The sequence below is a fragment of the Dunckerocampus dactyliophorus genome, chromosome 1, assembly GCF_027744805.1.
Source record: "Dunckerocampus dactyliophorus isolate RoL2022-P2 chromosome 1, RoL_Ddac_1.1, whole genome shotgun sequence".
Taxonomy (NCBI): domain Eukaryota; kingdom Metazoa; phylum Chordata; class Actinopteri; order Syngnathiformes; family Syngnathidae; genus Dunckerocampus; species Dunckerocampus dactyliophorus.
In genome coordinates this window covers 17,095,207-17,121,635 of record NC_072819.1, presented here as the reverse complement: position 1 = coordinate 17,121,635, position 26,429 = coordinate 17,095,207, and the positions used below count along the sequence as shown (strand labels likewise).

Here is a 26,429-nt window from a genome sequence, read left to right as displayed (position 1 = left end):
GTGACTGTCCCTGGACTTCGACAGGTTTCTCTCATGAACTCGCTCTTCCTGGTTCTGTGGGTGTTTGCCATCCCGTTCCCACGGTTACGGCCCACGGCATCCAGCGTGTCGGCTGTGTGGGCCTGTGTCATGGTGGTGTGCAAGATGTTTTACCAGCTGAAGGTCATCAAACCACTAGACTACTCCTCCAACTGCACCGCTGTGAGTGCCCCTGCTTGTGTGCTGTTTATTATGATTTGGGTTTAGACAAGAACTCTTATCACATACAGTCCAATTCTGAATTTAAATTAATAAGTTTTTCAATGTATTTTTTTTATATCCCAGAGTATGATGTCATCCAACTTCTCAGGCCTGGATGTTGGTGTGGAGATGAGGAAGAACATGATGGAGCTTCTGAAGAGGTCCATCCTCTACATGGAGCCCGTGGATCCAGTCTACTGGTGTGGAGCGCTGCTCAAGTGTGAAGGGAGAATCCTTCCCTGCCTCAGGGTGCGTCTGCTTGCACTACATTTATACTGTTGTCCTACAACAAAAGGTGTCTTAGGATACACACCAGAGTTTTGGGTGGTAGCACGTAGGGTGACAAAATACTTTCCATGGGGATTAATGGGAGTTATAGGGGGAACATACAGTACATTTACTTTATACATGTATTAGTTTTCTGAATTGTTTTATTTTGACTATGTGTTTCAAATCAAGGTATATCATTATTACAGTCATGACCAAACATTTTGGAATGCCAAAGATACCAATATTTTTGGCCACGCCTGTATGGAATACAACCAAATCAGCGTAATGTATACAGTCATGGCCAAAAACATTGGCCAAAGATCTTACATGGAAATGTAATTAAAATATTAGTACTGTACATTAAATTGTCCATTAATTAATTCGAATTTTGAACATGATTGATTATTTTATGACATGTATATATTTTTAACAGTTAATTTTTAATTTTAATAGTTAATTGGTATTTTCATTTAATTGGCTGTATATTTATTTAATTTTGGCACAAAAAAACATATTTTGCAATTTTAGTAGCACATTCTATAGACTAGACACCCAATATATCCTCTTTTTTTGTTTGTTTTTGCTAGCGACACATACAACATCATGTGTCCCAGTACTTTTACCCATGTCAGTTGTACATCCATGACATTGCTTTATCTTCTGTCACTTGTGTGCGGTAGAATCATCTCATGGTTTTGGGTCTGCTGGTGTTTGAGGCAACAGTCCATCGCCACCAGCTCTATTTTCGTCTCCATAACAAACTGAAGCCGCCGCCCTTTAGCATCATCTTCCACGGCATCACCAGGCAGCATCTGGACCACGGTATCAGGCCCTGCGTCAAGTATTTCATCAACTTCTTCTTCTACAAATTTGGACTGGAGGTGAGTTTAAAGGAAAACTGCCCTTTTTTTGGAATTTTGCCCACTTCGTGCTAGCAGTTTTTCTCTATTTAGAACGCACAGAAAAGGGAACGACGCGTGTTCGTGTCTCCACAAGTATTGTGGATGATGTTCAAGATGTTTATAAAAAGTTGAATTTCCTTTAAGTGTTTGACGTTTTCCAATGCCTCCTCAACATCCTTTTTGAAATACAGTTTTGTTTTTTTTAGGTTAGCTTAATCGTGGCAGTCAATGTGATTGGTCAGAGGATGGATTTCTATGCCTTGCTCCACTCCTGCGCTTTGATGGCGGTTGTGTCGCGGCGCCGCAGGAAGGCAATAGGGGAGGTGTGGCCAAAATACTGCTGCTTCACGGCAGGACTCATGGTGCTGCAATACCTCCTCTGCATTGGCATACCTCCTGCTCTCTGTGTTGGTACGGCTTCATTGTTCATTAAAGTTTTAATGTATTAAATCATCGATACCGCAAATGTACCACAATCCCCAAATAAATAAAAAAACATTGGTATTAACAGCTGTGGCTGTAGGCAACCTTCTGCTGTAGTTTTTTTTTAACTCTACAAGATGGCGGTAGTTGCACTTGAAGTATAATGAGTCAGCATCCAGCAACTTTATCTACCTCTGCTTTAAAATGTTGCAATTCAGCGGTTAGTGTGAAAGTCATTCATGTTACACTTGCCATACCGTTGTTTACAATGAACTCATCAGCGCTATTAATGCTGGCTTGTAATAGCAGAAAGGAAGAAACTGCTGGCTGAGCAGTTTCTTCCTTTCTGCTATAACAACATTGGTTCTGTTGCTGCTGTGTTATGCAATATACTTGTTAATAAATAACCATGTGGTCAAAGAGTGCAACATTTTCCTTTCCACTTTGTCATGCACTCTTAAATTATTCAAGTAAAATTAAATAAATAACTTGTTATAAATGTATATTACATTTTCAAATTTGACAAATAACAGCCTCTCCCCAGTTATTGCTTGTTTCCATTTAACACCCTGTCCTCTTTGCGGTTTAGGTAAATAAATGCCCTGGCTGTAATTAGGGCATTTATTTACGGTGGTCAGAATTCGCCTGAATTGCTTGGATGCTTGTTGCTAGGCAAAATTCATGGATGTAAGTTCCCCAAAGACCAATACAAAAAATTATTACACCCATTGAACTGAGAATGAGCAGAGTCTCTGCTATCCCACAAAGTAGAGAAAGGACAGGGAGAGGCGGCAAAGCACACAAACTAAGGCCGTATATTTTTAGATGTTTACCTTCTATTAATATTTGCTTTTGCTCCTTTATAGATTACCCATGGAGGACTGCATTTGAACCTTTGAGCTCCAATGTCATCAAATGGTTTTATCTGCCTGATTTCGCCATGAGTCCCAATCCTTCATTCATATTTTGTGAGTCCTATCTACTTTTCTTATCTGTCCATTCATCTACCTACCTATCTATCCATCTATATTTCTATCCTTCAGCCCATCTAGTGTAGTGATAATTGTCAACATTCTCAACTCTCTTTCTGGCACGCTGTGCAGACGACTACCTCCTGCTGCTGTGCTCCTCCTTGCAGTGGCAGGTGTTTGAGGAGGAGAACCGGGCGGCAGTACGACTGCTGGCTGGCGACAACGTGGAGATCAGCCGCAGTCTTGATCCCAGCTGCTGCAACCAGTTCATACCTGTGGATAACTTCCTTCACTGCAGGTTGGGTGCTGGATGCTGACCACTCATAATTAAAAACTCCAAAAGGAGGTGGCCTACAGCATATGGAGACTAATGGAGTCCCCCGTGGTTATTTGCTTTTGCAGAGTCAGCATTTAATTGAATAGAAGCGTCATTTGCAGTGTTTCCCTCTGTCCCCCAGGTCATACCTTGACATGGTTAAGGTGTTTGTGTTCAGCTACTTCTTCTGGTTGGTGCTGTGCCTCATCTTCATCACAGGCACCACGCGCATCAATATCTTCTGCATGGGCTACCTGGTGGCCTGCTTCTACTTCATGCTGTTCGGAAGCAGCGTGCTGATGCAGCCCGTCAAGTACATCCTGCGCTTGTGGGATTGGCTTATCGGCTACACTTGCTTTGTGATTGCCATGAAGAACGTTGTGTCCGTGAGTCCATCAGCCTTTGCAGACACATCACACATTACCTCAATGAAAAAAACAGACCATATCTTATCATCTTACCGTTCTTGGGTATGCACGCAAAAATATAGAAAAGAGAAGAGCACAAATGTTCATCAAATCAATACAATACATTAATCTCAATATAAATAACAATAAATAATAAAATCATATTGTGTAGCAGTAACAATAATCCTAATTTGGATCAGCACCAAATTGCGCACTTACATTGACATTGACATCTATTGTATACAGTATGTTGACTAAAGTGAGTACACTTCTCACATTTCAGCAAGCATTTTAATTGCAATTTTATTGTCAAGGGACAATACCATACAAAGTACATTTAGATGCAGTGTTTCCTGGTTTATCGTGGGGATAGGATGCCAAAATAGTAGCCAACTTCATTTTTTTTTTTTTTACAATGATTATATATGTTTTAAGGCTGTAAAACCCCTGACCATACAATTTATACACTTTTCTCAGACAGGTACACTCAAATTCCCACAGTGCAATTCTTCTTAAAGGTCCAGGCTCAGCCTGTAACAGTGTTCATACGCTGTAATAAAAAAAAAAAAGCACAAAAAAAAACTGCGAATCTTTGTGAACTTGTATAGCAATGTAGATTTACTATCTACTGAACATGACACATCACACAGCCATTATTGTCTAAACAGCTGGAAATACAAGTGACTAGCAAGATCACTGTATCTTACCTACAGTCGAGCATGGTGGTGGCGTCATGATCGGGGCTGCACAAGTCCTGCCAGCACTGGGGAGTTCATAGACTGAAACATGAATTATGTTTCTATATCTGACGTGTCTTGGTTTTCTCCTTCTGTTTAGCTTGGTTCCTGTGCCTACTTGGACAGCTTGTTGAAGAATGGCTGCTGGTTAATTCAGGCCTTCAGCATGTTCTGCACCATAAAAGGCTACGATGTCCGTGAGTAGCGCAATGAGAACCGGATCAACATTACTAATATAATGGAAGTAAACGTAAATACATCATATAACAAATTCAACAAACAAACAATAAAATAGCCAATGCTAACTTTGCTAACAAGTGAGAACATGTTACCTTGTACCATACAATACCATGTATGGTGAAACTCAAGTCTTACCGCTTTGACTGTGAGCCCAAATCACGCAACTTCTGTTAGGGTTGCGTGTGCGGAGGATCACAGAATGTGGAGACAAGGTGAGTTGCCGACAACGTTTAATTGTCTTTCAGTATCGAGATAGTTGCAGGAGTAAACAGAAAGTAAACAGGAGTAAACAGAAAGCTCCAGGAAAAAAATTCAAAAAAACACAACAGGCTTGCAAAAGGGTCGAGTCAGAGGGACAACTGGAGCACCAGCTGTGGAGACGCCGAATCTTGAAAGGCCTGTGTTGACGAGCCGCAAGTGCGCTGTTCGAGCAGTAAGGAAGGAACCGGCGTCTCACAGCTGCCCCTACTCAGGGTTAAGTAGGGGGAAGGATAATTAGCTTCCGGTGTGTCCAGTTGTCCCGGCTCCTGCTGTGCGCCCAGCTGTGTCTTCCACAGCTGGCCGCACAGAGAGAGGGAGAGAGAGAACGAGGCGCAGCAGCAGGTGACCGTCACAGTATCCCCTCCCCCTTAACGTGCGTCTCCTGGCCGCTTACCTGGTTTGTCGGGAAACCTGATATAAAAATCGGTGAGGAGACGTGGGTCGAGGATGAATGCTCTCGAGACCCAAGAACGTTCTTGGGGCCGTACCCTTCCCAGTCCACCAGGTACTGGAAAACCCTGCCCCTTCTTCTCACGTCCAAGATTGCCTTGACCGTAAACGCCGGATGACTGTCAACCAGCCGAGGAGGAGGAGGCACTTCTGGGGGACTGAGGGGGCTGAGGGTGACGGGCTTGATGCGGGAGACATGGAAGACTGGGTTGCAATGAAGTGAGTCCGGGAGGCGCAATTTGACCGCTACACGGTTGTTGATTCTTGTTATGGGGTACGGTCCGACAAATCTGGGGGAGATTTTTTTGGAATCAACAGCCAAGGGGAGGTCACGGGAGGACAGCCACACCTTCTGGCCCACCTGGTAGCGAGGTGCGGGCGTGCGGTGGCGGTTGGCCACCCTCTGGTTCCGCTCGGAGGTCCTAGTGAGGGCAGCCCTGGTGTTGCGCCAGGCAAGGCGTGCTCGGCGTAGGTGTGCCGTCACTGATGGGACTCTGGATTCCAGGTCTTGGGAGGGAAATGCGGGTGGCTGGAAGCTGTAAGAAGCGTGAAAGGGGGATAATCCAGTGGCGGAGCTGATGAGGGAATTGTGTGCGTATTCAATCCAAGGCAGATCCGATGACCATGTGGTGGGCTGTTGGTGGCATACACACCGGATTGCTGCCTCCAGGTCTTGGTTCGTTCGCTCCGTCTGTCCGTTGCTCTGGGGGTGGTACCCGGAGGATAAGCAAGGGGTTGTGCCCAGGGTCTTGCAAAACGCCCTCCATACTGCCGACGTGAACTGGGGGCCCCTGTCTGATACCACCTCTGTGGGTATGCCGTGGAGGCGGAATGCGTGGCGGACCAGTAGTTGTGCTGTCTCCAAGGCTGATGGTAATTTTGGCAGGGCCACGAAGTGAGACATCTTGGAGAATCTGTCTACAATTGTCAGGATGGTGAAGTTACCCCGGGAGGGGGGCAAGCCGGTTATGAAATCTAGGGCAATGTGTGACCAAGGCCGGGGTTGAATGGGCAGAGGGTGGAGGAGCCCTGCCGGTGGTTGGTGGGAGGCCTTGTTTCTGGCACAGACCGTGCAGGCGGCCACGAACCTCTTGGTGTCCCTAAGGAGCGTGGGCCACCAAAAGTGTTGTCTGAGGAGGAAGACTGTACGGTTCACGCCTGGGTGACAGGCCAGCTTGGACTCATGAGACCAGCGCAGTGCCTCTGAGCGGAGTTTGGGGATGACAAAAAGGCGTCCCGCAGGGCATCCGTTGGGGGGTGTGACTGTCTGAAGGGACTCCTTGACCCGCTTCTCTATGTCCCATTGGAGAGCCCCGATGATGTGTGCGTCCGGGACGATGGGTTCTCGATGGGTGGGCTCGGTGGGAGGGGCGTGGATGTGAGAGAGGGCATCCGGCTTGACATTCCGGGACCCAGGACGGAAGGTGATAATGAAGTTGAATCGGGTGAATAGCAGGGCCCACCTGGCTTGACGGGGGTTGAGTCTCTGTGCCGAGCGTAGGTAGGTCAGGTTTTTGTGGTCCGTAAGTACAGTAAATGGAAGTTCCGTCCCCTCCAGCCAGTGCCTCCACTCCTGAAGGGCCAGGACGACAGCCAGGAGTTCCCTATTGCCAATGTCGTAATTTCTCTCTGCCGGGGTCAGGCGTCTAGAGATGAAGGCGCAGGGGTGCAGCTTCTGGTCAGTGGCCGAACGCTGGGAAAGGACGGCCCCCGCGCCGGTATCGGATGCATCCACCTCCACAAAAAACGGAACAGAGGGGTTAGGGTGAATTAGGACAAGTGCGGAAGTGAAGAGGAATTTAAGTTTGTTAAAAGCGGACTCAGCCTCTGGGGTCCAGGAAAAAGGGATTTTAGGAGATGTGAGCTTAGTCAAAGGTTCTGCGACTCGACTGAAGTTCCGGATGAAACGGCGATAAAAGTTAGCGAATCCCAGAAACCTTTGTAAATGCTTCCTTGATATAGGAGCAGGCCAGTCGACCACAGCCTGAATCTTGGCAGGGTCGGCTCTGAGCTGGCCTCTCTCCACTATGAACCCCAGGAAGGGAATGGAGGACGAGTGGAACGAACATTTTTCGGCTTTGACAAATAATCTGTTCTCTAGTAGCCTTTGGAGGACCAGGCGGACATGTTGGATATGCTCCTCCAAGGAGGCAGAACAAATAAGGATGTCGTCAAGGTAAATAAAAATAAAACGGCCTAGCATGTCTCTTAGGATGTCGTTGACGAGGTTTTGGAAGACGGCGGGGGCGTTGGTCAGGCGGGGTAGGTCATACTGGAGGGAGTGTGGCGATTCCACTCCGCCGTAGCCCATGCGCTGCCTCGGCCCGTGAGGTGTGAGACGACGAACGCCACCTTGGCGCGTTCTGTGGGGAAGGTGACAGCGTGCAGCTCAAAGTGCAGCTCGCACTGCGTGAGGAAGGGGCGGACGTCACCTGAGTCCCCCGAGAACCTCTCCGGTCTGGATACCGGCATGCCGGATGCGAGAGTCGCTTGGATTGGTGGGGCCGGCGGGATGGCAGGTGTGGAGTCGTGGCCCTGGGGAAGCGCTGCAAGCAGCATGTTGATTCGAGAGCCCAGGCTCTCCATCATCGCCTCCTGGCGCGCTGACAGTTCTTGGAGGCATGTACCCATGGTGCTGAGCTGCTCTTCCTGTTTGCCTGTTTTCTTTACGGGGTCTTTCTCCGCGTGATCCATATTACTGGCCGGTTCCTTCTGTTAGGGTTGCGTGTGCGGAGGATCACAGAATGCCGCAAGTGCGCTGTTCGAGCAGTAAGGAAGGAACCGGCGTCTCACAGCTGCCCCTACTCGGAGTTAAGTAGGGGGAAGGATAATTAGCTGCCGGTGTGTCCAGTTGTCCCGGCTCCTGCTGTGTGCCCAGCTGTGGAAGAGAGAGAGGGAGAGAGAGAACGAGGCGCAGCAGCAGGTGACCGTCACAACTTCCTGTCAATTCTACTCTGTTTGTTGTTTCTTCCTTGGAATAAGTGATGCAAAAAAGAGCCACAAAAAGTCATATAAAAACGCAAGTTAATTCCTTTATGCTGGCTGAACTGTGGTCTTGTGAGCTATGAGGTCTTACATAGCAGTGGTTCAAACTCCCTAGGTTTTGTGGTACTTACAGCCAGAAAGATCCACTTTAGTTCCACTTCATTATGTGTTGACATCTTGTGCAAATGGTAACATTTTTCAAAGAAAAACACTATTTCTGTAGTTAAGGTCAGAAAAAAATGTTATTCATTGTATAACAACTATACTTACATTTTCTTGGTATGTTTCAGCCGAGCCGGATGAGGAGTGCGAGCTGCCGGAGGGTGAGGCTGGCATTGTGTGGGATGCAATCTGTTTCACCGTGCTTTTAGCACAGCGAAGAGTGTTCCTCAGCTACTACTTCCTGTACGTGGTGGCCGACCTCAAGTCATCAAAGATACTGGCCTCCAGGTCTGTGGAATTCAACACAAACAAGGAAAATGAGCGCTATCTAGGGAACTTTAGTTCATTTGCTTATAAATTGTACAATTGTACAACCTCTTGTTTATAGTTTTGGAGTCTTCTTTCCTTTTCCTAAATCCCTCTTCTGGTTTCTAAGGGGTGCAGAGCTGTTTGAGGCCAAGGTGAAAAAGCAGGTTGCAGCCCGGCTGGAAATGGAGAAGAAGTCCGTGGAGACGCTGAAGAAACAGTAAGACACAGTGTAGACAGTGTTGCCAACTTGGCGACTTTGTCGCTAAATCTGACGACATTCCAAACACTCTTGGCGACATTTTTTCTCAAAAACACCAAATCTAGCGACTTTTTACGGCGTCATTGGAGAGTTTTCTGGTATTTGGGGACTTATAAGTGAAAGCATATATTGTTCTGCAGTTTCTGTTCTTACTGAGCAGCAACTGGTGCTGTTGAGAAGTCGGCCCTGCTCGAAGTCACGAGCTGTTAGTGCACAGTCAGCTCCCGCGGCACACTGAGAGCATAGTGGAGCTCTACGCACCCATGAATCACACATGCACGAGGCGCGATGCTGTAGGAAAAAGGCTGGCAGGAAAATAACAATATTAATAATACAAAGCGCTGCTGGAAAAAGCCAGACAGGACAACAGATGCACGAGGAAAAAACGCAAGGCGCTGCTGGAATGCCGAGCAGAAATAAGATGACCATTGCATGAAACAAGAGCCAGAACAAAGAAAGTACACTACACCACAACTACTCGGACCTCGGACTCCGAGTGGAGTCCGAGGTACGATCTGGCAACGAGGGAATGCCTCAACCATGCTTAAGAAGCCAGTGGTAATTGCCGACAGGTGTGCTTGTGGCTCCATCCCTGCGGGCCAGCGGTGCACTGCAACACAGGGCAGATAGGTGGCAGCAAAGCAATACCACAGGACATGACAATGCCAAGGGCCAGTAAAAACCTCTGGTGGAAAATGGCTCATGTCTGCACTTTGGACACTGTTAGATAATAAGTAAAATAATGTCCTACACTAAAGTATGTGGAATTAATTGCTGTGTTCACACAAATATAAAACAGCCCTGAGTGTAAGATGGCCCCTCTTTAAGACTAAAAGTTTAAGACAAAATCATAGACTAAATTAATCTATTTTTAAAGTAATGTATTTCCACAACTCAGAAATAAAAAAGGATGATATATTTGATGATTCTGCTTCACTAAAATTAGCATCATATCTCCTCCACTGTTGTTTGCTAAGTGACCCAGCGGTTCTGGATGTTGCGGCTGCATCTCTCTAGGACATTAGTGTGTGTGAGTTACAGTACGAAAAGCTCTGACTTGCTTGGGGAAAAGTCATTTGGTGCCATCTGTTGGTTTGCATGTGTAAATCTATAGACCCTGAACATAACACGACTTGTCTTTCTCAGACTGTTTTTGAAGGGAAGAAAAGGCTTTATGGTAATCAATGAAACAATATATACATATACGTTCAGCTTTGTGGGAACAGTTCCAAGAAGGCCTTTTTTTTTGTTCCTAGTGCACAAAGCAACCTCCATAATGACATATTTTCATATATTAAAAACAAATATTTAAATATTAACTATATTAATATAAAATGTGAATATTTGTGTTATTCTTAGTTATTCGTATCAATATTTCAGTGTTATCTTGTTATATTATGCCTTTTGTTCTATTTTTATGTTTTTTTAAATTACATTTTATTCCTACAACATGCCACAGGCCGCAAATGGCCCCTGAAACGCACTTTGGACACCCCTGCTTTTAGAGCTCTTAGTCCGGGATGAGCGTGTGACGTGATGTGAACCCAGAGAGCAACCACAGTGTGGAGTAGACTATTTAGCTTATTAATTCCTTCATTGCAAGTAAACAATGGTACTTACAGAGAGAAGGAAAGTGTTAACTAATCACTGCATTACATTTGTTTTTATTGCAAATTTTGATCTGAAACCTTGCGGAGATGGTCTGTACGCCAGTGACGTGCGGCCTATGGTGTCGCAAAGGCAGATTTTGAGCACAGAAATGTCGCAGAAACATTTATTATACACCATGACTTTCTACAGCAAGTGTACTGTTTTTAATGTAATCGGACAATAAAATATAAATATAAGGGGTGGGGCTGTGCGTGAGCTGGAAGGTGCTTGTCATTTCCTTGCACAGAGGAAAAGCCAGCATTTTTTTAAACTTTATTGAAATACACAAACAGCCGTGCTAGCTAGAGCTAGATTCACAAACAAGTCAAGCGCAATATATTTTTTTGCTCTGCTGAATGAATGTATGAATTTGCCAAGATTGAGGATTATATACCCAGGCTCACCAGGAGGTGATCAGAGATTTACAACCAAGTATCAGAACTTTTCCTGAAGAAGAATAGAGTGCATGTACTTCAAAAGGTAAGAAGACAAATGTTTTTCAAGGAATAAAAATAAATAAATAAATGGGACAAAGAAGTATCTGAAAAAAAATTAAAAACAATTTTTTAACCTTAATTCTCCTCTTTTTTGGTTGTCCTCTTACTGAACAACCTGTATTAACATAAAAAGCCCCAAAAGAGTCGGTGCCTCACTAGCCACAAACCTCACTGCACGTTGCTGCTGTACGCCCTCTGAACAAAGTCGTATACGCTAGTGGTACCCAACCTTTTTGGACCCACGGACCGGCTGATATTCCCACAAATCACGGGGTGGGCGATATGAGCCCAGTATGAGCCCCCCAGAAAGAGTTATACATCGCTGTTTGATGTGTGTGGTAACAGGCAGCGTGCTAGCATGAATTAAGTTGAAGTTGTGCATAGAACAAATATGGACATTAACACTCAATAACGTCATCAAATCTTACCTCTGTGCATTCCCACATAGTATCAGCATTTGGGATCAAATATGAAGTGAAACAAAAGAAACAGTAAAAATACAGTATAGAAGACTGTGCAGCGTGGGAGAAAGTTAGCACACATACAAGGTGCGTTCAAGGACCATTGAACAAAGTGGCACAGTTCGACATTTTAAATAAAATAATTTGATAGTTTATTAATTGATTAATTGATATGCATTTACATAAAATTTGATGTAGTTACAGTATTTACACCGGGTTTAAACCGGGCTGCGGCCCGGTGGTTGGGAACCCAAGCCGACAAATCACAGCAATAGCAATTACAGTCAAGGGTAGATGTTTATGGAGGTGCATGCCACGCTACACTAGTGTGCGCTGGTTATCCAGGTTTCTGAGACCTGACCAGAGAAAATGTACAAGCGTATTCAAGGGTCCAAATGCATGCAGTATGAAAAATGTGTTGATGTTGGCACGTCTGTGGCATGCTTGGATGAGTTTGGTGTGGAGGAACAAGCCCATTTTAGATATTATGTGAAGCATGGCCTCTGTCGGGTTCCAACATCAGTGACATCTGACCTGCCAGGCGTCCCAATAATTAAAATAATCTTCTTGTAGAATGGAGAAGATCAAATCCAAACAGAGGGGTCGGCCGATGGCGTCGGACAAAGCAGGACTCCCTGTTGCTCAGAAGCCAGAGACACTGGGTAACACAACACTATTAGCTTTTTGGTAATGGTAATCGTAATGGTTTAATTTTATTTTGAACATACATACAGGTTACAAAAAGAAGTAGGAAGAAGCAGAAGAAGTTTATTCAATCGTACCCTCTTTCCGTTTTACATCAATTGCTAATACATTTGTTTGTGCACATCCTGTATTCAACATGTACCATTTACCAATTATGAAATAGAAAACAAATTGAAATACCATAAGTATATGAAGGGGCAGTATCACATTGTGTTACAATAGGAGGTAAGGGTTGTGATATATTGATAATGTATGTAACATTGAAATAGCTCATTATACTGCATTGTTTGAGTTCTTTGCTCAATCCGTTCCAGAATTACATTCCACATACTGATATGCTGAAGGTTTTTAGTGTTGTTCGTTCATATAAATGTTTTAAGTAAAAATTTTCCCTGAGGTCATATTTCTCCTCTCTTGTTGAGAAGAACTGTATCACATTTTGGGTAGCAGATTTTTGTTTGCTTTATGCATAATTTAACTGTTTGAAGGTTTACCAGATCAGCAAATTTTAATAATTGTGATTTTAAGAATAAAGGGTTGTTATAAAGGGTGGATATTTCCACCTCATTTTGTCATCTATTATAACACCTAGAAATGTATTTCCGCTCACCCTGTCAATGTCTACGTTGTCTATTTGTATTCGTGCATAAATGTCCTTTCTGCTATTACCAAATAGTATTATTTTAGTTTTACTTAGGTTCGGGGATAATCTGTTTTTATCAAACCGTCTTTTTAGTATACTCATTTCACCTGTGACTTTATTAGCTCTTGCGTACTTTCTCCAGAACAAAATGCAGTAGTATCGCCTGCTAATAATACTAGCTTTAGGTCTTTTGTGATGTTACAGATGTCATTTATATATAGGGTGGACAGTTTTGGTCCCAGCATTGACCCATGGGGTACGCCGCACAAAATATTTAAACTTGCAGATGTATATTCTCTGAGCTTCACATATTGCTCCCTGTTTGCTAAGTAGCTTTCCTCTCATTTCAAAACTGGCCCTCTGATTCCATGTCGTTCTAGTATGTAAATTAAGCTATTGTGATTAATCGATTAATTAATTAATCAAATTGTACCAACCATTGCTTTATATTATTATATTATTTTACAGACAATTGACACAAAAGGAATGCAGATAGATGATCAGACTTATCCATATTTTCCAGATACTGAAGAGAAGGCAAAGAGGGATGCAGGAAAATGGTGGAAGCCTTGGGTCTCGAGGCCTGGAGGTAACGTACTTGCAGTAAACATCACACAACCTACACAAACACCTACTTCCCGTCCTCTTGTTGTGTTGAAAGCAATTGTCACTGTTCACTGAACAGATGTCATGTAATTATGTGATTGCGGAATTGCATGTTGTCCATGTTGCAGAGTTTTGTGTGAATAGCACAAATGAGACAATCTGTTAAGATGCAGCAATTTTGCTGAGACTCTGTGTGAAAGAGGTTTGCCATCAAGTAGAGATCCCAATGATTGCATCACTGAGAAGTTGGCCAATGATGTATCTGATTGTGCAGGAAGTTTGGATTCAAACGGAAACATAAGCCACAGTGCAGTGGAAGAATACATGCCGACTTAAGTTAAATCATTTTTGGCGATTGTAAAATCTTGGTCGGAAGCTTTCTCTAGATCCAAAAACAGGTCATGTCCAATAAAAAGGGCCAGTGATGTGACTAGTTTTTGCAAACACATGAATTTTCCTGTTGAATCTTTGCTCTTTATTGAATATAAAACACATTCTTAAATATCATGCAGTGCACTGAAAGGGATAGTTCAGAATTTTTGACATGAAGTTGTATGACAGCCCCATCAGCAGTGTAGTGCCTCAACAGTGATTTACCCCCCACTTTGTCCTTTGAGGCGAGTTCTGGTCGGATTTTGGTGATGAGGAACGCAGAATGGATTGTGAGGTCTGATTTTTTTCTTGAGGAGGCATTTTTGTGATGCAAATGTATACTCCTTTGAGCACATATTGCTTTGAGAAGCCAAACTCTTCACTAAAGTGGTCCCACCAACTAACCGGAAGTCATCACGGAAATCCGACCAGAACCCTTTAAAATCATAGGTTTTGACACTGCTCTTTCATATAGTGGAGAACAACTGCGGCTACCACCTGTTTGAGAGTGACAGCGAGGAAGAGGAGGATGAGGCGCCAGAGAAAAAAGACGAGGAAGTGCCCCCAAAGAAGAAATCTGCTTTCCAGGTTAGAAAAAGACCAGACGAAAAAGAACTTAAATGCTGAAGTGCATGAGTCTGTGTTCTTCCCAGCTGGCCTACGAGGCCTGGGTCACCAGCTCCAAAGCAGCTTTGAAGGACCTGAGTAGGGAGAAGAGGCGGATGAAGAAGGAGGAGAAGAAGAGAGCCAAGAGAGAGCTTCAGACACAACAGAGTGAGGAGTTTCTTTTCAAATGCTATATTTTGTTATTTAGCTACAAAAAAGTGTAGAGTTAAATATTTGGACAAACACTATGTCCCATTGTAGCCTGTTCCGGGGAGAATTTAGTAGGATTTGGAACCAATAAGTAGTGTACAGTACTGCAATACGGGATGGATATGAATGGAAATATAGTATATGGGGAATTAATTGGAAAAATCGATTAGTCTATAATACAGAACCTATTCAAATATGTCCATGTATGCAGCATAACTTTCATTACAACAAACATACAGTATGTACTGCAAATAGAATACATCTTTTTATTTGTATTAATACAATTAAATGTTACCCCTAAATGCTCCTAAGTACCTAGATAATAATAATATATAACAATTATTATTTATTACCAATATATTATTATAACAATACACTCCTTATCAAAATCTTAAGACCAGTTGAAAAATTGCTAGAATTTACATTTTGCACATTTGGATCTTAATGAGGTTTTAAGTAGAGCTACAATATGCAAAAGCAAGAAGGGGGAGTGAGACAAAAAGCATTTTGAAAAAGTAATTTATTGAAAACAACAATTATTTATTTGTTTATCAGCTAATCAAAAGTTAAAGACCACAGGCTATAAAAGTCAAAATCTGCTCAAAATTTTCATTTTCTGTCAGGCATTCACACTGTCATGCCCTCCTGCTGGCTAAAGCTAAGAAGCTTTCTCTTTTTGAACGTGGTCCGATTGGCCATAAGCAAGGCCTCTCGCAGCGTGCCATTGCTGCTGAGGTTGGGTGCAGTAAATCAGTCATTCTACATTTTTTGAAAAATCCTGAGCATTATGGAACAAAAAAGTCAAGTGGTAGACCCAAAAAAATCACACCTGCGCTGAGCCGGAGGATCCGATTGGCTGTCCATCAAGACACAGGGCGGTCTCCCACATTAAGGCCCTTACTGGTGCCGACTGCAGCGCAATAACCATCAGACGGCATCTGCAGGAAAAGGGTTTAAAAAACAAAAAAGGAATTCAAAGACCTCGTCTCCTGCAACGCCACAAAACTGGCCGTTTAGACTTTGCCAGGGAGCATCAAACATGGAACATCAAAATGTTAAGACCAGTAAACTCTTACATCCTAGGTGTTGATAGAGTCGACTCAAGTGAGGATGACCTGGATGAAAGCACCACGAGGGAGGAGGGTGAAGAAGATAAAGGTAATGTGTTTTTTGTAGGGCTGTCAAGTGATTACAAATTTTAATCAGTTTAATCACAGTTTTAAAATGAATTTATCATGATTAATCACCATGAGCAACTACGTGTGAAATTTGACCATTTTTACTGTATTTAATTAACAGAAAGATAAATGACAGGACAGAATTATATGTATTTTTAAGTATTAACAGTTCCAAATGAACTGAACATGTAAATCAAGCTATAATATAACACACAAGTCTAAAAATGTGTTTGTCTAATACTAGTCTCTTCAATAGTAACAGAACATTTGAATCACACTTTAAACCGTGTTATTATGAGCAATGAGGGGTTGCGTTCAAAGACATCACGTACTTTAAGGTAAATTGACTTGCTTTCAGTGTATTTCCCAGTATATTTAAATGTAGCAAATTGTACATTCGAATTGAGAGATACGAAGACAGTGATAAGAATAATCACTTCATGTTTTTCTTTGTCTTCATGTTTATTTATACATACACACACACACACACACACATTATAAAGCAGTTTTTGTGATGTTTGGAGTGTCCCTGAATGCATCTCGTGTTCTTTTCATGAGAATGAGGAAGTGTCGTTTGCAGGATCAACGGATTAGAGACGTGTTTGTGAGTTGGAGATACATACATATATACATGTATATGGTATATATACATATATACAGTATATACACCATATCTATACATATATGGTGTTGGAATTGTACTGCTGTTGGTGTGTTCAGGTCAGAAAGAAGTTATAAAAGAGCGTCAGAGTCTGTGTGACTGTGTGGGGACGCTCCACTGTGCGTCCGTCTGCCATCATAACTGAGAGGCGTGCTTGCTCTGGTCGTAAATTACACTAAAAAATGTAACGTAATTAATGAAATAAATGAGCTACTGCCGTTAATGCGTAATTTTTGACAGCCCTATTTTTTTTTGTGTTTCTATTCAACTAGACTTGGAAGAAAAGGGTGTCTAAGAGACGTTTTTTTTCTTTTACAGAAAACATTCTGCAGCGCCTCATCAACACTCTGAAATTCGGCATCGTGTTCTTGCAGTCGCTTCTGGACGACCTGACTCAGGGCCTGAACTCGTTCTGCAAAGATAATTTGGATATTTCCAAGGTGTTGCTCCTTGAGAGAGCACTGCTTAGTCAGCAGCAAAAGAAGGTGAGAGGCTATGAGATGAGATGGGATGAGATGAAACATGCATCATGGACAGCACACAAATATGCTGCTGGTGTCTCCTCTGTTCTTCTGCAGGGCAAAGAGGTCAGCCAGGAGAGCGTGAAGCAGTTTTATGACAGCTGGCTGTCACGTCAGAACACGCTGTCATCCCAGGGAGACATAGATGACACTCTGAGTCCACCTTCCCCACCACCTGTTGTGCCCTCTTCCCGCCACGCCTATGCCAAGCTCAAGAACCAAGCCTCCAAGATGTCCTGGGCCAGCAGTGTCTCCAGGTAGCTACACTGAAGACTCACTTGTCCTCAGTGTTGATGCAAATCCAAATGTTAGGTTCACTGACCAAACACAAGTACATTCAAATGATGCTGTTAGGTTCCTTGGGATAAAATTGTCTTCAATGTTTACGAAAACACACACAATAGATTCACTGAAACCATTCAATCAAAAATATATACATTTAAAGGAAATCTGTACTTTTTTTAAATGTTGCCCATCATCCACAATCCTTTAGTGAGCCATGAACACATGTCTTTCTTGTTTCTGTGCATTCTAAGGATATATGAATCCGGAGGTGTTTAATCTTGTAAAGGGTGTACCCTCCTATGCAGTATATGATGGCTTTGCAAATGTTGCACGCCGCCAACCGTTCTTTTTTTAGCAAAATTTATGTTTATTGATAAGTTGGTTTTCAGTGTTATGAGCACATGAACATTGAGTTTGTTGATTGAGTTGAACACTCAAAATTGTATTTTTTGTTTTTTTTTACAAAAATGTATATGTTTTTGTTCTTGAATTTTCTGCTTTGGGTTCATAGAAAACTAAATCGTTTTCAAAGTTTATGAAAAAATACGAACGCATGTAGGTTTCCGTATTCATGGTTTACATTCAGTTTGTCAAGAGTAGAAATTGTTATTGTTTATGAAAACACTTACGTTGGCTTTGTTGGTCTTCAGTGTTTGCCAAAACACATACATAATATTTGTTAGCGAGTGTAAATTGTCGTCTTTGTTTACGAAAACACTTACGTCGAGTTTATTGGTCTTTAAAGTTTACAAAATTCATTGAAATTGTCTTAAACAAGTACATTTGGTTGGCAAAAGACTAGATCTTTTTCAGTGTTTTACAAAAACATACATTAGGTTGTATGGTCGTCTGTGTTACGGAAACAAACTGAATGGCTTTCCATTTTTACAAAAACAAGTAATTTAGTTTTTGTTTATAAACATATGTAAAGTATGTTAGGTTCATTGAAGACTAAATGTTTTTTTTTATTTGCCTCTTCTCTTGTGGACCGTCAGCTGTTTAACTGAGGAGACCATGCTGGGGTCCAGGCAGCCGACCCAGGAGGAGCTGGATGAGCCTCCTGTGATGCCTGCTGCCGACCATCTCAGAAGGAGGCTCCTGAAGTCTGCAAACATTGACTGGACCTCCTGCGAAGCTGATGAGCTCAGCCCAAGGTACATGGATGGATGGATGGATAGTCCAGTTGTTCTAACTGTATTTTTTGTCAGTAGCTGTGAGGCAAACATGGAAGACTATCAAGGCAACGTGGAGGAGGACAAAATGAGACATGATGAAGAGGAGTATGATGAAATGGAGCTACAACGTCATCAGGAAGTTAAGGAGGAGGACCTGTATGGAGAATGCCTGCAAAGTGAGGAAGATTACTGCATAGAGTGCCCACAGTGCACCTCTCTGGGCTTCAGGGAGGACGCCACAGAAATAAGCATGGATGACACCGGTTGTCCCAGACCTCTAAGTCAGGAAACAAGGAACCTCACTGCCAGCGAGTTGCTGCTCAACAAGTCAGTTAACACAAAAGAAAAGAATGTCTGGTATGTGAAAGTGTTCATTAGCATCTCTTCTTTTCCCTTCCTTCCTTATCCCGCAGAATGTTTGAGAACGACGAGATCTCAGAGTCCGACAAGTTCTTTCTGACGCTGCCCAGGCCACTGAAGCTGATCTTCGCCCTCTACAACACCATGGTGTCGAAGTCGGAGATGTTGTGCTACTTTGTCATAATCCTCAACCACATCGTGTCGGCGTCGCTCCTCTCCCTCATCCTGCCCATCCTCATCTTCCTCTGGGCCATGCTGTCCGTCCCCCGGCCGACTAAACGCTTCTGGATGACCGCCATTATCTACACAGAGGTACTGCCCTGTGAGACATCCTCATCTTTAGATTACGCAATGTAGCATAATTGGTGCTTAGTTGTCCCCGATTCTGACATTTGTATGCTTCCAACAGTAAGTTTGGATTTCAAAAACTTAAGTAAGACGTAAGACACTTTGTCATTGTAGTGAAACAAGAAAACATACAGGTTACATACAGTAGTATAAAATACAGTACAAATGCAAATACTGTTGTGCAAAAGCTTATAACTGAATGAGTTAGCTGTAATACTAGACATTATATACCATCGTATTATAATAGTTAAGGTCACCAGAGTAATGTGGCAGGACATATCAGTAGTAAATACAGTAAAGTAAACACATTTTCTCCTAGGATATAATCTGTTATCTGTTCCAGGGTCAGACCTCACCATCATCGAACCTTTAATTGAAATGTTGCTGAAATGTTCATTTTTAATTCACCACTTACGCTCACATACCAAACCGTGATAAATGTAGGTGGCAAAAATGGTGGTATGCACTTGCAGAGCCAAATATCGTTTAGGTGGTACTTGTAAAAACTTTGAGAATCATTGCACTAAAGTATTTAATAGTGATCACTGATGTTTTATCATTTTTTAACTTTGAAATATCCAGTCAGAGTTAACCACTACACAATCGCTGACATGATTGATGCTTCTTCTTCCAGCTGAATGTGGTTGTGAAGTACTTCTTCCAGTTCGGCTTCTTCCCATGGACCACTTCCGCCTACCGAGGGATTAACGCTGAGCGGCCCTTTGCCCTGCCCAACATCATCGGCGTGGAGAAGAAGGACGGCTACGTCCTGTTTGACCTCATTCAGTTGCTCGCTCTGTTCTTCCACCGCTCCATTCTCAAGGTGCACCATCAACAATCATCACTCTTAACAGACGATATTGCACAAACTTCAAATATCCCTGCCTCCATCTGTGCAATGCATAATTGAATACAGTATCTCACAAAACAAGACTACATCTGTCACATTTGTGCAATAATTCTTATTACAAAATACAGTGTCATGGTTTGGAGCTGCATGAGTGCTGGCGGCACTGCAGAGCTGCAGTTCATTGGCAATAACACTGGTGCTCACATTCAACATTGATATTGATGTGATGTTTTTTTTTCAGGTGATAGTAAAACTACACTGCAATACAAGCTGTACAACGACTACTCTTTTTTTTACAACAAATAATGCATTAAGCCTAATGATAAAAATGTGTTTGTGCTCGTTATCATATTGGAAAACTAACATACGACTACACCTGTCACGATAATAACAATAGAAAAAAACAAGATTGATAACTTTGACACCTCGATAAATTGTGTGCGAATAAATGTGCGACATGTACATATGCCTGTTCTATTCCCTCAACTTGCTGTAGCACACAGGCTGGATGACAAGTGTCTGAGCGCATTGGTTGTATAGTCAAGGGGAAGAGTGAGCCTCATGTCTGCTATTCAGCGTCTTTGTCACAGTAGGTGGAGGCGGGGGCTAGCTATGTAATGATTGAATACACAAAAGCGATGCCTAAGTTCCAGTGTGGCTGTGCTGTGGGGCATTCGTCCCGGCGGTTGCCGCTTTCTGGGGCGTTTGATCGGCGAAGTGAATGTATAGTGCCGGGCGGCGTGAGCTCGCGATACCCAGGGTATGTGAAGTGGTGACGCCCTGCGATTTGTAAGTGCTGTAGTAGGCATCTTCTGTGCCTCTTACAGATACACTACACTTGAGTACCATCTAGTGGCTTAAATGTGACATGACACAGTGATCATTGAACGCTAAACTTAATGATAATATGGTAAAAAAAAAATAATTATCTATTATCGTCGATAATTCATAGCACAATTATCGACCAGCAAAATTTGTTATCGTGACAGGCATACATATGACCCAGTTTCCCAAAGGAGGGATTCATGCTCTGCTTCACAACGTCACAATACATGTCAGAATTCATGTTTCCCCTCAATTAACCACATTCCCCCAATACCAGCAGCACTCATGCACCCCAGACCATGACGCTACCCATACTTGACCAAGGCAAGACACACTTACCTTCTACAATAATGGCTGTATGTTGAGTCATTTTGAGTGGGTCATACAGTAAATCTATACTACTATACAAGTTGTACACTGACTACTGTAAAAGTATATATCCAAGTTGTCCCTTGACATGATAATAAACATGGTTACTGAAATGAGAGGGCTGTAGTCACTTTTGGGAGATACTGTAGTAATAGTGAGTTAAACATCAAATATACTCTACATGTGTTCGCACAGTGCCATGGGCTGTGGGACAACAAGGAAGTGGAGATGCCTGATTTCTTCAAGAAGCTGAAGAAGAAAGCGGACAAGAAGAAAATGATGGGAGGAGAAAAAATGAGTGACAGGGAGAAACAAGCCCGTCGACTCAGGTTCCTCCCTCTCCAGTCGTCCACCACCTCCATCTTCAGTAGGCTGAAAAGAGGAGACTCTGCAGAATCTGATGGTGAACAGTCACTTTTACACCTACAGTTGAATCTCTTATGTTTCCATCCTGGAATGCGGATTGACCTCCAATTTGGTTTGAATTTAAAAACAATTTCCCATACTGGCCATGCTACAACCTTTATTAACTGTACAGGAAATTTAAGTCACATTTTAACATGTTTAACTGTGTCTCAACAAGTGTAAAAATAGGTTAACCATTGTTGAGGTAAAATCAACAACACTCTTGAGCAGGCAAGCCCAAGAGGCAGAACAACAAGAAAAAGAGCCGGCGTCGAAACAAGCCTCCTCTGACCAGGAAGCAGAGGATCAGACAGCTGATCAGAGAGAAGATGCTGCGGGCTAAAACCACCATCATAGAAGTGTGAGTCCACATACTGAGCCACTGTGTTTTGGAGATTTTTGTCCATGGCGTGAAATAGATGGCAGTAGACGACCACAATGTCTTTCTTCCATGCATTGTTTGTTTGTGTTTCAGTGCCCTTCACATCTACTTACCCATAAGACAGTTTTTCTATGACATCATCCACCCAGACTACAGCCCTGTGTGTGACGTCTACGCCCTCATGTTTCTCATTGACGTTGTCAACTTCATCGTCACCATATACGGTTACTGGGCTTTTGGGGTAAGCTCACCTTACAGATCTTACCACCTTATGGCGCTATCTTGCTAAGAATACTGTATACTGTAACTGCAGCATTTAAAGGGACGGCTGACGTCTAGCTCAATATTGCATTTTTTTAAACCAAAAAATATGGGAGGAACACTGCTTGCTTGCATATGTCGCCATTAGTGGTTTTAAGCAACAGGAAAGGAAAACTTTATATTTTTAATAATTGCAAATGAAATTGAGGGGAAATTGTCATTCGGCCTGATGCACACTTTTTCCTGTACTACTGTGTAAAAAAAGTGGCAGTAGGTTTGGGAGTTAAGTTTGAGTCCATCTTCAACCTGAAAAGGCCCAACAAGCTCCATCCATCCATTTTCTATACCGCTTCATCCTCATTAGGGTCGCGGGGGCATGCTGGAGCCTATCCCAGCTGACTTCGGGCGACAGGCGGGGTACACCCTGGACTGGTCGCCAGCCAATCGCAGGGCACATATAGACAAACAACCATTCACACTCACGGACAATTTAGAGTCTCCAATTAACCTAACATGCATGTTTTTGGGAATGTGGGAAGAAGCCGGAGTGCCCGGAGAAAACCCACGCGCACACGGGGAGAACATGCAAACTCCACACAGAAATGCCCAGGGGAGAATCGAATCCAGGTCTTCCCGATCTCCAGGCTGTTCCTGTATTGGCCAACGTGCTAACCACTAGACCACCGTGCGGCAAGCTCATCTTTGCCCAACAAGCTCATCTTTGATAATTCCAGCCCTTACCAGTACCCCACCTCCACCTTGCTGGCATCTGAGTTGGAGGGGAGCTCTCTGCCCATTGCTGATGCAGCCACGGGCCCATCCCATAAAACTTTTGAAAAATCTGTCTTCAGATATTTTTTGGCCAAGTCATTCCCTTTCAACTTGTGTGTCTTGTTCAGTGGTGGTCAGGTTTCAGCCTTTCTTACCTTGGCCATGTCTGTGAACACTGAACACCGCGTACCGTACTTCTGGACACTCCAGGTAGATTACAGTTCTGGAATGTGACAGTACTGGAGGATAATGGGTTCCTGAAAGCTTCACGTAAATTACCAAATGGCAGTAAATTAGCATGTTCTTCTGTGCCACGACGTTTCTTGCGACCCTTTTGTGCACTTGCAACAAAACATTTATTGGTTGTGTGGTCACATTGTAATATCTTGGCAGAATATGGTGGAATATGGGCGGAATATGGTGCTTTCGAAACGTTTGGTTGCAAACAGTCCCTATAAGGGCTCTATCCAATTAACTATCCAGTCTCATATCATTGGCAGGTGTGGGGTCTCTAATTAGCTCCGGGGCTGAAGACACTGGCATAACAGCTGTGGCTGTAGGCAACCTCCTGATGTAGTTTTTAAAATTAACTCCACAACATGACAATAGCTGCAATTGAAGTATCATGAGTGGTCATCCAGGGGTTTTACCACTGCATGTGCTTTACAGTGTTTGTATAGCTACTCAGCTGTTGGTGTGAAAGTCATGCGTGCATGCATGTTACACTTGCAGTACTGTTGTGCAAAATGAACTCATCAGTATTAATGCTGGCTGAAGAGTTTGCTCCTTACTACTATTACAGCATCAGTTCTGTTGCTGCTGTTGTGCACTATTTTTGTTAATAAATTACCATGTGGTCAAAGAGAACTATTGCACATTTTCCTTTCCATTTTCTCATGCTTTCCAAATCATTATTAAAGTTGAAAAAATACGTTATAAATAATGACCTTTCACATTTCAGAAATAATAGCCTCAATGAATGCCCCATCTTCTTCTTTGTGCTAATCTTTGTGTGGTAGAAATACTCGGCGGCGGCAGACATCACAGAGTCCTTGTCAGAGGACCAGGTCCCCGAGGCCTTCCTGGTCATGCTGCTCATCCAGTTCGGCACCATGATAGTGGACCGGGCCCTCTACTTAAAGAAGTCGCTGTTGGGAAAGTGTGTTTTCCAGGTGGTGCTGGTGTTCGGCATTCACTTTTGGATGTTCTTCATCCTTCCCGGAGTCACTGAAAGGTTATCCGTCAATTTATTCTTTTACAATGCTCAACTTATAGGATGTAGTCTGTTCCAGGGTTAAACTGTCACACTCAAAAAAAACTTTTATTAACTGCACTGGCAAATTTCAAAGTTAACATTTTAACATCTCTGTAAGTGTAAAAATATTTTAACCACCACTAATATCTCCTTTAATGTCTTCTGTGCCGCACATAGGAGATTCAACCGCAATCCCGTGGCGCAGCTGTGGTACTTTGTCAAGTGTATTTACTTCGGCCTGTCCGCATACCAGATCAAGTGTGGCTACCCCAACCGCATCCTGGGAAACTTTCTCACTAAGAACTACAACTACCTCAACCTCTTCCTATTCCAAGGGTATACACGGACGGGGTGGCTTCCTTTAACCAGAAAATGTCAGCTTTTCTTTTATTTCATCCTCCCCTCATCAACTTCTTCAGATTTCGCTTGGTCCCCTTCTTGACGGAGTTGAGGGCTGTGATGGACTGGGTCTGGACCGACACCACTCTGTCCCTGTCCAGCTGGATCTGTGTGGAAGACATCTATGCCAATATATTCATCCTTAAGTGCTGGAGGGAGTCTGAAAAAGTAAGTATAGTAAATGCTCCAATGTGCCTCTATTCAATTAATTGTACCCTATATATACCGGGTGTGTGGTCTACCGAAGCAAATAGCCGCCGGGGTCTCTAATTAACAATAAACATTGGCTGTAGGCAACCTTCTGATGTAGTGTAGTGTGTTTTATTTTTATGTTTATTTATTTTTGTATTAACTCCACAGGATTGCAGTAGCTGCATTGGAAGTGTCAGCATCCGCCAGCTTTATTTAGCTCTGCGTGCACCTTAAAATGTTGCTACTCAGCTGTTGGTGTGAAAGTCATGCATGTTACACTTGCCGTACTGTTGTTTACAATGAACTCCTCAGTGCTATTAAGGCAGTTTGCTCCTTACCACTATTACAACAATGGGGGTGTTGTGCAATATACTTATTCATAAATGGCCATGTGGTCAAAGAGAGCTACATTTATTTCCACTTTCTCATGTACTCCAAAGTATTATTAACATTTGGGTTTTTTTATTACTTTACATTTTGAGGCTTTTTTCAAATTTATTTTGTATTGTTTATGTGTCTGTTAACATAATTTTTGCCATTACTATTTATAGATTTCCACATAATTTTGTGGAGGCAATAAAGAAACAATTACATTTTGGTACAGATCTAGATAAAAGTGAAGATCCAGGACTATAAACCTGAACATATGAGGACTACTGAATATGTATACAACATTTGTTAATGACTGTCCTGTTCCAGAAATACCCCCACCCACCGGGACAGAAGAAGAAGAAGGTGGTAAAATACGGCATGGGAGGATTCCTCATCTTTGCCCTCATCAGCATCATCTGGTTTCCGCTGCTTTTCATGTCTCTCGTCCAATCGGCAGCCGGCGTCACCAATCAGCCAGTGGACGTCTCCATCCAGCTCAGTATTGCGGGATATGAGGTCAGGAGGAGTCGATTGCTTCTTGTTTTAGTGTTACCACAAGGATAAGTATCTTAAATAGTAGGAATAGACAATTTTGGTCTAGTCAGACCTAAATCCATTGGAAAGCTGTGAGGTGACCTGAAGGGGGAATGCGCCCTCACAGTCTTATACATTAGGAGCACTTTTGTAAAGAACAATGCAATGAGCAATACTTGCCAATTCCAGATGTGCAATATGCTATACACTGTATACAACTCCTGTTTCCCTTTTTCAGTTGATTTGAACAGGCAGTAATTGACATGATTTTATTTTATTTCTTTTTATTAAATAATTGATCATGGTATTCACTTTTCTTTCACCTCAGAAAACCGCTGTTAATTTAACTGCATAACTGTGTTTACTTTCTATATCTATAGCCTCTATTCACCATGAGTGCCCAAGAGCAGAACTTGGTTTCCTACTCAGAAGCGGGATTCAACAGACTCACCAAACTCTATGCAACTTACCCGGTGAGATCCTTTTGACAGAAAACCAAATGTCAAAATTTTATTTAAAAAAAAGTCTGTGGTTCACTGTGGCCAAGAAACAAATCACAGTAACCTGCACATGTAGAAAAATAACAACTTAGGTCCACTTTAGT

The 26,429-nt window shown here is 42.8% G+C and overlaps 1 protein-coding gene across 1 annotated transcript in view; it reads left to right on the top strand.

The window, feature by feature from the left end:
- Positions 1 to 26,429, top strand: part of si:dkey-11f4.7 (piezo-type mechanosensitive ion channel component 2) — a 75,558-nt gene that overhangs the window by 43,314 nt on the left and 5,815 nt on the right. Inside the window, exons 23-51 of the mRNA XM_054778786.1 lie at positions 25 to 201; positions 325 to 489; positions 1,191 to 1,391; positions 1,619 to 1,823; positions 2,702 to 2,803; positions 2,939 to 3,104; positions 3,265 to 3,508; positions 4,367 to 4,463; positions 8,493 to 8,652; positions 8,801 to 8,890; positions 12,114 to 12,202; positions 13,412 to 13,477; positions 14,342 to 14,454; positions 14,520 to 14,640; positions 15,766 to 15,840; positions 16,840 to 17,006; positions 17,100 to 17,299; positions 18,323 to 18,481; positions 18,536 to 18,829; positions 18,916 to 19,174; positions 19,845 to 20,033; positions 21,450 to 21,657; positions 21,891 to 22,020; positions 22,135 to 22,282; positions 24,093 to 24,307; positions 24,506 to 24,664; positions 24,748 to 24,895; positions 25,619 to 25,807; positions 26,206 to 26,298. Coding sequence (XP_054634761.1) covers positions 25 to 201; positions 325 to 489; positions 1,191 to 1,391; positions 1,619 to 1,823; positions 2,702 to 2,803; positions 2,939 to 3,104; positions 3,265 to 3,508; positions 4,367 to 4,463; positions 8,493 to 8,652; positions 8,801 to 8,890; positions 12,114 to 12,202; positions 13,412 to 13,477; positions 14,342 to 14,454; positions 14,520 to 14,640; positions 15,766 to 15,840; positions 16,840 to 17,006; positions 17,100 to 17,299; positions 18,323 to 18,481; positions 18,536 to 18,829; positions 18,916 to 19,174; positions 19,845 to 20,033; positions 21,450 to 21,657; positions 21,891 to 22,020; positions 22,135 to 22,282; positions 24,093 to 24,307; positions 24,506 to 24,664; positions 24,748 to 24,895; positions 25,619 to 25,807; positions 26,206 to 26,298 — 4,629 coding nt within the window. The remainder of the gene's footprint in view (positions 1 to 24; positions 202 to 324; positions 490 to 1,190; positions 1,392 to 1,618; positions 1,824 to 2,701; positions 2,804 to 2,938; positions 3,105 to 3,264; positions 3,509 to 4,366; positions 4,464 to 8,492; positions 8,653 to 8,800; positions 8,891 to 12,113; positions 12,203 to 13,411; positions 13,478 to 14,341; positions 14,455 to 14,519; positions 14,641 to 15,765; positions 15,841 to 16,839; positions 17,007 to 17,099; positions 17,300 to 18,322; positions 18,482 to 18,535; positions 18,830 to 18,915; positions 19,175 to 19,844; positions 20,034 to 21,449; positions 21,658 to 21,890; positions 22,021 to 22,134; positions 22,283 to 24,092; positions 24,308 to 24,505; positions 24,665 to 24,747; positions 24,896 to 25,618; positions 25,808 to 26,205; positions 26,299 to 26,429) is intronic.